The sequence below is a fragment of the Leptinotarsa decemlineata genome, unplaced genomic scaffold, assembly GCF_025532065.1.
Source record: "Leptinotarsa decemlineata unplaced genomic scaffold, Ldec_3_MD MMD2_tig00026336_RagTag_RagTag, whole genome shotgun sequence".
In the NCBI taxonomy this organism is placed as follows: domain Eukaryota; kingdom Metazoa; phylum Arthropoda; class Insecta; order Coleoptera; family Chrysomelidae; genus Leptinotarsa; species Leptinotarsa decemlineata.
In genome coordinates this window covers 830,213-842,150 of record NW_027412692.1, presented here as the reverse complement: position 1 = coordinate 842,150, position 11,938 = coordinate 830,213, and the positions used below count along the sequence as shown (strand labels likewise).

General features: G+C 34.1%; 2 protein-coding genes across 2 annotated transcripts in view; both read left to right on the top strand.

Moving 5' to 3' along the window:
• Nucleotides 1-2,587: 2,587 nt before the first annotated feature.
• Nop10 (Nop10 ribonucleoprotein) lies at nucleotides 2,588-4,629 on the top strand. Its single transcript, XM_023160032.2, has 3 exons — nucleotides 2,588-2,783; nucleotides 3,098-3,140; nucleotides 4,469-4,629. The coding sequence occupies exons 1-3, from the start codon at nucleotides 2,730-2,732 to the stop codon at nucleotides 4,564-4,566; spliced, it is 195 nt and encodes a 64-aa protein (XP_023015800.1). The 5' UTR covers nucleotides 2,588-2,729; the 3' UTR covers nucleotides 4,567-4,629.
• A 5,429-nt stretch (nucleotides 4,630-10,058) lies between these two features.
• Nucleotides 10,059-11,938, top strand: part of Cubn (Cubilin) — a 117,538-nt gene continuing 115,658 nt past the window's right edge. Inside the window, exon 1 of the mRNA XM_023160245.2 lies at nucleotides 10,059-10,204. Within this exon, the coding sequence (XP_023016013.2) occupies nucleotides 10,128-10,204 (77 nt within the window). The 5' untranslated portion in view covers nucleotides 10,059-10,127. The remainder of the gene's footprint in view (nucleotides 10,205-11,938) is intronic.

Here is an 11,938-nt window from a genome sequence, read left to right as displayed (position 1 = left end):
TGCTTCCGCCCTTCTACGCATGGAATTACGCACCCGTTCAAATATTCCCGGCGTATTTCGTATAGTTTCACACGAGGCAACTATTCGCTCTCTTAAATCTTCTAAAGTATTAACGGGGGATCTTCCTGGCCATTGCTGAGGTCCTCCGCGACCTATCCAACGATTAGGATAAACTGTATTCAAATGGTTTCGGACAATTACACTGAAATGAGCAGGGGCACCATCGTGCATGTACCATTTTCGATTCCTTAACGCAAGTGGCACATCTTCCAATAACCCAGGTAAGTCTTCTTCGATAAGTGTAAATAAGAACGACCATCAAGGCGTCCTGGTAGAAAAAATGGGCCTATTAGATGATCACCTATAATTCCTGCCCATACATTAACCGAAAATTGGTGTTGGAAATGGGTTTCGGTTATTGCATGTGGATTTTCTTCAGCCTACACATGATTGTTATGGAAATTTTGAATGGCATTCCGAGAAAAATTTGCTTCGTCGGTGAACAAAATTTGTGTCTCAAACTGCGGATTTAGTGCAATACTTTGTAGATACCACTTACTGAAGTTCACACGCTGTGGAAAATCTCTGGGGAGTAATGCCTACACTCTTGAAATATGGTATGGGTATAACAAAAAATCAACCAAAATACGCCAAACAATTTGATGACAAATATCCAGAGTTCTAGCGATCTTCCTCGTACTCGTCTCAGGATGTTCCTCAATTTCTTGCAACACCGCTTCCTCAATTTCTTGCAGCACCGCTTCCTCAATTTCAGGAGTTCTTACTACACGAGGTCTACCTTCCGGAGTCCCTTTATTGAAACTACCAGTTTCCCCAAGTCGACGATGAATATTTGAAAAGGTTCGGCTATCTGGTAAGGCACGATTAGGATATCTTTCCTGATAAATGCGCCTGGCTTCTGTTGCATTACCATCGGCAAGGCCATATACGTAATGCATTTGCGCCATTTGCGTATAATTTAGCATATTTACTGATATTCAGAAAAACAGCGGACTACCAAAATAACTTCAATAACACTTCAAACTTCAATGTCAATCAAAACGCGCTGTGACAGTTTTTAACACCAACACCTTACTTTAAACCAACATCAATATTAGCTACTGTCGTTTGTACATGCAGAAAATTCGTTTTTTATTGCTATGGTGGGTACGCTGTTTTTTCTGCTTTTAATCTTTAAAAGAAATCACATATCGACAAACTCCTATTTCCAAGAGGTGCAGTAAATAAATTCTGCTACACGTCATTTATTCCAGGATAACTAAATTTATGTTTTCAAACAAATACCTTTTAGATCCTCAATTATTGTTTATCTGAAAAAATGGGGATTTAGGAAGATCACGAAGTGTGCATTATTTAGGTATGATTCTCAATAGGGATTTTGATTGTATTTTGTTGAAATAATGAACAGGATATTTTGTAGAAATTTCAATACATGTAATTTAGAGTCTCTTTGCATTCCTAGAGTTTTGCACCGTAACCTTGTGGAATGACAGATCACATGATACGGGTACAGGTTATAAACGTATTTAGGTTCGCAGTTCTAACAATTCTAGAACGGTTTAAAATAAGCACTCAGCTGATTATTGAGAGTAGCCTTGCGCAAAACTTTTCAAGTCCCAACTGTGCGACAAAATTTGAGAGTTCGAAAACCGTTCAAATGGCAAACCCGAATACAGCATTATTTTAACAACACGTTGATGTTATAATACTATCATTTACTAGGAAGTTATTATATAGTGAAACACGAGTCGCGATTCAGTTCACCTTTCATTGTGAAAATGCCACAGTGAACTATATTGGTTTCTTATTTTTGTTCGTTTTGTTTCATTTTCTTCATTATTCTCCCATTAGTAAGTGTTTCATAATTTATATCTTTATATAAAAAAGTATATTGTAATCTATTTTAGTTGTCCTGACAGAGTCTTTTTTATAACAGCCCTATCAAATCTGACTGCAACTCCACAAAATAATTTGATTTACATTGAATCAGTTACGAATTCTTCTTGTATTCTATGTAGAGTCAATATCGATTTCTAAGAAACTTTTTCAAATAACTAGGGGGTTCGCTCGTTCGCATAAACTACACCTTACGATTTGATCTTCACAAACTGTATTCTCAAAAATATATCAAGACATGCTGTTCTATCACAGTGCTATCGTAGTAATAACACATGTATGTTGTTCACTACGAAAAAGCTACATTGATAGCGAAACATGATGTGATATATTTTTGAAAATTAAGTTCGTGAAGATAAAATCGTAAGATGTAGTTAATGAAATTAATATGGATCTTCATCAAGTATTGGCCGAATCAATCAGAAAAATAAATCACCGTGTTGTAAAATAATGAATAGGCTGTGTTCAAAAGTGCTTCCACAATCAAAAAAGGATGTTGGTATTCAGACAATAGCCGTATTCAAGTTCATTGTTTGAATGGTTTTCAGACTGTCAAAAAGTTGAATAGTCGAAATTTTAAAAGTTTCAACCGTCCTAGAATCGTTCGAACTACGAACCCACTACTATATAGTTTTTGGGTTGAGAACCCGTTCAACATAAAAAAAAGAAGAAGAATTAATAGTTTAAAGGTTATTTGATAATTCAGGTTCCGGATATTTTGATCTTGTACTTGTACTGTTCATTTCTATTCTAGTGTACATTACTTATTGATAAGGATATAAGGATAAAGAAGACAAACTAACGAGAACAAAATGTATTTGTACTATTATCTAGACGATTTTGGCAAGAGACAATACACGCTGAAGGTATGTGAAGTTGTCAAATGATCTGAAGTTGCAATGTGATGATAGAAGTGCCAAGTGCCTCATTTGAAGGAATTTCTGGTACAGAAATGTTATTTAAAAAAATATTCAGTTAGTTTTCTTAAATAAATCAAGTGAGCTATCGGGTATCACAGTTTCTTCATCAAAACATTTTGTAGATTTCCATGTTATTGAAATGTCAAGGATGTCTTATTTCCTAAAAGAAAGTTAACAATATCCCAGAAATGGAAAAATCAAATATTTATTTTGAAGGTGTATAATTTCACATTTTACTTATGTGTTTTGTATTATTCCAGAAATTCGATCTCAGTGGAAAACCTACTTTGTCAGCCCATCCAGGTAAGTGATATTGTATATTTACCTTGATTCAAAAGATAATCAACATTGAAAATATTTGTGCAGAAATAATTTTAATATACACTGTCTTAATATAACATTCTAGAAATCAAAGACAGACCACAACAGAAGTGATAAATTTACCCTATTTCTTCATTGCACTTCAAAAACAATAATTTTTCATTTTAAAAACTCGCAAAATTACCCTACAAATTGAAATACACTATCGGCGATTACCTAATTTAGGTCTAGGCGTACTTATATAGGTTTGGTTAGGTTTAGAAACTGTTTTAATTTAACTTTTACATATTCTCAATATAATATTAATTTTAATATAAGATCTATCATTTAAACGTTTGGTTAGGTTGGGTTACATTTTAATTGTGCTATTAAACATTCTTATTTATATTAGCCGGGACCTAAACTTGGCAATCCTCATATTATATTAGAAATCGACTGCTTCTCATGCCAAAACACATCAGTTGGCATGAAAATAAAAAAGTACACAACCTGTTTGGCCACATCTTCAAAGCCGGGGTATTTATCATTCATTGGTTCTGGTGATATAGAATAACATTGTTTCTGAAGATAAGGCACAAGTATTAAAAACGGTACTCTTGTTCACTTTTTTCTTGCTTGTTCGACAAATAATCAATTTTTCACATGCCGTATTTTGGCAGGGAGATGACGAAATGACGACAATACATATTAAATAGCATTGTTGCCAGGTTGTGGGTAATTATTTCCACATTTAAAATTATCTTTTGTTGTCCATATGACATGAATGAATTTATTTACTGTACGAAATGTCATTTTTCTTCATTCTGTCATAATAATAATAATAATAGCTTTATTGTCCAACAGTTACCCACTTACAGAACAATATAAAATTTTATTCACAATACTTAACCATAAACGAAAAACAAAATGAACAAAAAAGTAATACATGACAGAATGTGTGAAATTGCACATTGAGTAAGATAGGGAATATACCCTCTTTGCATTCCTTCATATTGATAGTGCTTATTAGAGGTTCAGTTTGCCTTCCTTTTATTTTGTGTTATAGTTAGCTCAAGGCCTTTTAGATATCTTGCATGGCCTTATTCTTACTTGGATGGCGTCAGTCTGAGAACCTCGAGTGGTATAGCACGATTATAAAAAAAGGGCAAGCGAAATGACAGAATTTTTGTATGACTTTCGAATATGCTTTTGAGGTCGTTTAATATACCATTCATTGTTGGGACAATTGCCTTTTCGAATATCAAATGCCTCAGATTTTTTGAGAATGTATTATACTTTGAATTTACTAACAATGTATTATTTGCTTTCAGCACGATTTTCCCCTGAAGACAAATTTAGTCAACAAAGAATCATCGCCAAGAGTCGATATGGGTTGTTGAAAACCCAAACAAAGGAACCCAAATATTGAACTTTGTAATTTTTTATGTTTTTTAATAAATGTTACTTTTAAATTAAACATTTTGAATTGTGACTCTCATTTATTAGAATACAAATGCAGATTGAAATAATTTGTGTACTGAATATGCCAGTATTTTGTGGTGCAAGGGGTAACAGACCTGTCTCACTATTGGATAGTTGTGAGTTTGACACCAACCACACACAACCAAATACTTTTCTAAGGAGAATTTTTCTAGTTGAAATTGGTTTGATTCTACTACGTTACATGGCTGACAGGACTGAGAATATGTGACTCGGGTAGTTATCAACATTTCCTACCTAGAACACGAGGCTACTGACTATAGCAGTTGATGTAGTTGACACTGAAAAATATTTAAGTAGTTATAATTTCATTTTGTATCATTTAAAAAGTAAAGTTTGTGATGATATTGAAAATTTCATTATTTTTTGTGTGAATTTATGACAAAACTTGTTAATAGTCAATAGAAATATCTGGTAAAAACCAGATCCCAAAAATAAAGGAATCCTGTTCTAACTCCAGGCAGCGCTGTTCCAACCCACCATAGGTCTCATCAGTGATACTAGGTTGAACAATAAATGCGTTGGTGGACTCGCTTGTCCAGTGCAAGCTTGAGCCATAGGTCTCACCAGTGATGCTAGGCTGAACCATGAATATGTTGGTGGACTCGCTTGTCCAGTACAAGTCTGAGCACGTAATGAGAGGGTGACATCTCCCCTTGCGAAGATACCATTTAGGATGAATAGTAGACAATCTATGAATATCAAAAATAAAGAAGGATCTCGAAGTGGTCTGTTGCAAAGTCCAACTTCGACATTGGACGGTCGAACCAGATTCGGCCTCAGTCTTTCACAGCAGCTTTCACTGCATGGCAACTACATAGTTGAAACCAGATTCCAAAAATAAAGCATTTGTGATCCAACAGCAGACAGTGCTGTTTCAACCCACCGTAGGTCTCGTCAGTGGCTCTGCTTTGTAAAGGGGGATGTTGCCTTTATTTACTCAGGCTTGTCCTTCAAGAACAGTTGAGTTAGAAATGCATTTATGTTTAACCCACTACCAGTGTTGAAGCATAAAGTGGATCAAAATAGCAGTTAATGTTGTTGGATCACGAATTTGCTTTAAGACTTTGGTTTGAACTAGTTGGTTTTATCGGTCAGTGTTGAAGAATTACGAGGTCTGTTCAAAAATAAGGTGAATATTCAAATTTCGCGGGCAACGTTCACTCGATTAGCGACTTTTTAATCTTTTATGTTGGTAAACTCGTCTCTAACATATGTTCACAGCTTCATCTGTTTAGCATGTTTAGTTTGTTGATGAGAGACATGAAAGTTAGAAATGTTTTGCGTGTTCGGCGCTTTTCTACAATCGAAAAAAATGGATCGAAGAATTGGCATCGATTTATTTGTAAAAAGTTGAATTGAGTGCTCAAAAACACTTGAAATGTCAGTGGCATACGGTTATTGTATACTGAGTCAGATGCGCGCCCCAGCACATCAACAACCGATGAAAATGTTGACGTTAACGGCGATCCAGGGGTCATAACTGGTGACGAATCATGGGTATGTGGTTATGACATCGAAACCAAACTCCAATTTTCACAATGGAAGAGCCCAGGAGAGCCAAGACCAATAAAAGCACGCCAAATTCGATCAAATGTCAAGGCTTTGCTCACTGTTTTCTTCGATTACCGTGGCGTCGTGCATCAGGAGTTCTTGCTACATAGTCGTACAGCTAATAATGCGCCGCTTGAGAGAGGCAATACGAAGAAATCGTCCGCTATTGTAATGCTCATTCGTCATTGCTTGTTCGTAATTTTTTGACAAAAAACACTGCGATCGTACCTCAGCCACCGTATTAACCAGATTTCAATCCTTGTAACTTTTTCCCGTTCAAATGATTAAAGAGACCCATGAAAGGACGGCGTTTTGCGATGTTTGAAAAGATAAAAAACCGAATCACTGAGAGAACTCAAGGACATACCAAAAAGTGCAAATTAGAACTGCTTCGAGGATTGGAAAACTCGCTGGCACAAGTGTATTATATTGATGAATAAATAGATAAATACTTTTTGCTGAAAATGTAAATTCTCTTTATTTTTGGAACAGACCTCGTATATATGGTTCAAATAATCTCATTTTATCACCTTAACTTGTTCACAAGTTGGAATTTGTTCATTATATACCCCTTCAATTACTAAAAGCTAGAATTTTTTAAATACTATTCAGTATAGCGGAAAAATGAGCGTGTTCCTACATAGAGATATTGAATTATAAATGTTCTTAAATAAGCCACTCCGGTGATGAGATGGTTAAGTGACATGCAATTTGAGCCGAATTATAAATTCAGATAGAGATCGCGTGAAAAAAATTGAGATTCGCTAGTCTTTGGATACATGGGAGGCAACTATTAGGAGGTCGATACCTGGGCATAAAACAGCTGCATTCAAAAATTCTCTATACTATAACTGTATTATTTTATTTTATTGTGTTCCTTTGCCTATCAAAGAAATGAAGTTATCTTCATTTAAAAATTAAATAAAAAATATTTGATACTGAATGTTTTTTATAGTGTATATGAGTTTATAAGTAGAAATAAATGAGCTGTCAAATTGAAAATAGGAGGAATGAGGAATCTAAATTATTTCCACATTGTGTAAACTTTTTTGCAGTGTAAATATTTTGTTTTTTCCCATATACACCTGTTTTTTTTGTGAATTTTACAAGTATAAGTTATATTATACAATCATATTTTTAAAATATTTTTATCTGTGAAAATGTGATGATTCAGTTTTCAATCTGTCTTTTCATCATTTATTTTCTTACATGATTCTATTGTATTTAATTGACGTGCCAAATGTACAATATTGTATCAAATATTGGTAAATAAATATTCTATTCTATTCTACTTATTCAATTTATCCAAAATAAGCACCATTTGAATCAGTGCACTTTTGCCAACATAACACAAATCGATTAATTCCCCAGCATAAAATTTGGGCGCACGGGATCCGATGGGGTTGACGGAGGCCGTTTTTGCCTGGTGCTGATTTGTGAAAGTTTTACCGGTGAGGAAGTTATCGAAGTACTTGAAAAGATGGTAGTCAGTTGGCGAGAGGTCAGAGGAATATGGTAGGTGAGGCAGAACTTCGACGCCCAATTTTTGAACGGTCATTTGTGAAACATTTGTCGTGAAGCAGAATTGAACATCTGTCGACCAGAGCTGGCTGGTTCACAATAGGACCCTGCTGTGATGGTTTGGCCCGGTTACACCATACAGTAACCATAGTCTTTTTTGGTGCATTTTTGCCTTTTGGAAGTGTCTAGATGGCTCATCGGTGTCCAACCATTGTCCCCAAAGTCTCTTCTTGTCGTAGAGGAACTACTTTTCACCGCACGTGACAATCCGATCCAAAAAAGAATCGTTTTGGTTGAGCAAAAGAAAAGAAGAATATACCTCAAAACTTGACAATTTCTGTGTATCGTTCAAAACGTGGGGCATCCACTTTTCAAGCTTTTCGACCGTTCCAATACGTTTGAAACCATAAAAAACTGCATGGGAGCTGCTGTGATGGGTCAGTCTCCACCAAGTTCCTCTATCCTCGTCCTGGAGTTTATTGTAGGTCGACCACTTCGGGGCTCATCTTCATATGATTCCAAACATAATGAAACTTATGCTGATGACAGTACTTTACTATTCATCGACTTTTCCAGAACTGGCCCGAGTTGGGACCACCTTATTTGAAAAGGCAGAATAATGGATTCAAGGCTCGTACTGAACACGAATAAAATTAAAGCGTTTTTTTTTTTCAAAACAAATCAGTCCCTCAATATTCCAAATAGAATCAGACTCCATCATCAAACTATATAATTCTTAACGAATAATTCAAGGTAAATTCCTCCTTTTTTACCAAAAAATACAGGACTTTATGTCGTTTATGAATATGTTTGGGAAAACCGGCGATACTACTACTTCTCTGGACATGTTGACTCTGATTATTTGAGATCTTCAATCCAGCTCAGGAACGACCTAGATAGGCCAAGGTCATGGAACAAAGATTAAAAAGTTATTGATGCATTGGAAGAGTCTAGATTGTCCAGATTGGAATCTATATTGCTCATGAATAATGATGTTACGAAATATTTTGATCAAATAATCCATTATTATACTGTGAAGGTAATGACGTCAATCCCCGAATATCAAGGATATATGAGGCTCCCCAAGGCGATCATTTGCATAGCCAAGCTTCGTCATTGACCACCAAACGAGATTCGTCCTCTCTCTATCACTGCAGCTTTCACTGCAAGGCAACTCAAATCCATCGAGTTGCAAAAAAGAGCTTTTTTGCTTTCTACTTCTAAATTAACCGTTACAAACAGACTGTATTGACTATCTACGAAGAAATAAAGCCAGACAGTCAAAATAGGATTTCAATTTTTGAGGACGTCGAAGATAATCATTTTTTGTTTCTCGAGGACGGTGACAGGCAGAGGGATATAGTCTTTACTATTCTGAATAACTATAATTGAATGAAGCCTGACTTGAGGAAAAAATTTGGGGGTTGAATCTGTATAGGGGGTTAGAAAGTGAATTTTTATCTCGAGAATGGTTACGATAAAGGAGATTTCAATACTGTTGCTAAGTTTGGCAGAGAAAATTATACCATTTTTGGAAATCACAAAATTATTAGAGATATATTGCGGAACCAACGGACGATCTGAGTGAAACTTTTTCTGCAGGGTCCAATTATCTGCTCGACAGATTTCAAAGTCATTGATAATTGAGTTTCGAGAGTTGGGAGTTTTTTTTATTGTAAATTTCCTCCTCTTTCAGAATCTTTTATTTTAGTTTCTTAAATATTGATAGTTTTAGCTATTGGGGAATAACTAAATGCTTTCTTTGTTTCATCGTAATTAGTTAATAACAATTGCAATTTTTTGTGTTCTATGGAATCATTAACATGCATTCTTCTACACGTCATTCTGAATCCAATGAACTTTCGCTCATATTTTAGGAGCTTCATGGCTATTGAATACAAATTTCAACATGTGAAATAGACTAAAATGCTTGGAAGATTTTATAGCTTGATCATTACTATTATGGTTAGCTTCTTCTTCATCTGATGCCACAAGTTTTCATAGTAAATAGTTTGTACACCTACTTTATAAGGATCCAAAAAAATATTGGGAGATAAAACAAAATTAGGCTTCTCTCACGTTCTTTATATAATTAAATATGCATATAGGTACTTCCATTAAAAATTTAGTACTGAACTTCCCATATGTTCATATTTTTTCGAGTACCTCGAAAATTGGGTCTTTTAGAAGATCTACCCTTAAAAAATTATTTATACCTATATCTTATCTTTTCTCCACGAATACTCCGAAAATCACATACGTCAATACTGCAAGGTTCAATGCTATTTTTCATTAGGTAACTGATATGACTGACGCCCCCTGAAAATGATGCGAGTTCATAACTTCTTTCGTTTACCTCCCATTTTTTTCAGTATTCAGTTAGACACCATCGGGAAACATGTTTTGATCGCAAAAATGGGTGTCTATGCTATATATTTAGTTTTTATAGTTAATTTCAGTTTTGGAAACGCTAGGAGGAATTATGACTCAAGGTAAGTAGTAATTTGAAAGATTTTATTTATAATAAAATTAACTTTATCATCTACAACAGTGCCCAGTTCTGATTTTTGCCATTTATTCAAATTTATGATTATATAATATTTAATGATATAATCAATAAAAAATATTCTATCAACTGTACTAGCACTAATTGGTAACATTATCTCAACAATAGGTATTACATTTGATTATCATTTCAAATCTTCAAGTTTTATTGGGGAGGTTTTTTATTGTTGCAGAAGTATACTATATTTCACATAATTGTCCCTGTAGATTGAAGAAAAAACATTATTTATATTGTACTTCAGAGATACCAAATGAACAAGAAAACGGTCATTCGCAGAATTATCGCGAAATGGTGCAACTAGGCAAGATGAGAATTTATACATGATAACAAATATACAATTTTCCCAAAAAAAATGTATTTAAGACGGGTTTCGCTACTTGGTAGCTTCATCAGTTAGGGTGGTACCTACATCGAATTATTCTAGAATGTATTTAATAAAACAGTGGGTAATTACAAGTCTTGTTTTTATAAACGAATAATTCTGGTAAAACAGGTATATTTTGAAAAAATAATTTCAATACAATATCACTTCTAAGAAAGTAGGTGACTTATAAATATGTTAATTATTGGCATTTTATGAAAAGAAGTTCAACCATGGTGTGTGAATAACTTCTTGTTGGTCTTTTAAAAAAAAAATTAAATATTTGCGTTTATTGATTTCTAGAAATTCCAGCCGGTTCAATTTTTGTCCATTATTTTTTATATGTAATATGTCGTAGTCCGTGATTGTTCTCTAAAAGACGGCAAACATAGGTGTAGGTAATTAGTTTTCTTTAATTAAAAACTTCTTTTATCTTCCGATACTCTCGTTTTGAAATTTCTTGAAGTTCTCTCTATATAAACTTCTAGGCATGATTCATATGTTGGTTTGTAGACCTCTGATTTGTCATCTTTATGCATTTTTGACTGTTCTTACATGTCTTACATGCTATGTTAATATTCTCTTTGTTTAGTAGTCTTTTTATTTTATCTGATGATTTTCCTGTGTATGTGAGTGTTTTGTCGGTGTAAGTGTTATTTTCAATGTGGGGGTATAATCACTTAATGACCAGGAAGATATTCATACACCACTGTTGAACTTGTTTTCATACAATGCCGATAATTAACATATTTATAAATTATATACCTAGAAGTAATATTGTATTGTTATTGTTTTTCAAAATTTACCTATCCAATTGAGTTTTGTAATTACCAACAGTCATATTAAAGATATAGATGTAGCAGTCTTACTGATGAAAGGCGTCCTAAATAAAAGCTTTTGTGAAAATTGTACAATAGTATAAAAGAAAGATTTCGAAATTTCTCAGCCTCGATTAGAAGTGGGTATATTTATTTTTGTTGTCAAGTTGGCGGGAATTCGGTCGAAATGTTAAAGAGAACAAATTGCTAAATGGTCGACGTTTCGAAACTTTATTGTTTCATATTCAGGACTCTGAAGTAGAAGAACATTACATACATATTAAAATGGGATTCTAGAATCTAGTTTTGTTAAAAACAAAATAAATTATGTAAAATAACAATCGTTAAAAATTAATAAAACGCTTCGAATACTTTACAGAAAACAACGTTGTTGAGTACCTACTTACATTAGGGTGGCTTTCCGAGTTCAAAAAGAGTGAAGTGAATAAATTCGACATAAAATATAAATACATACACAGGT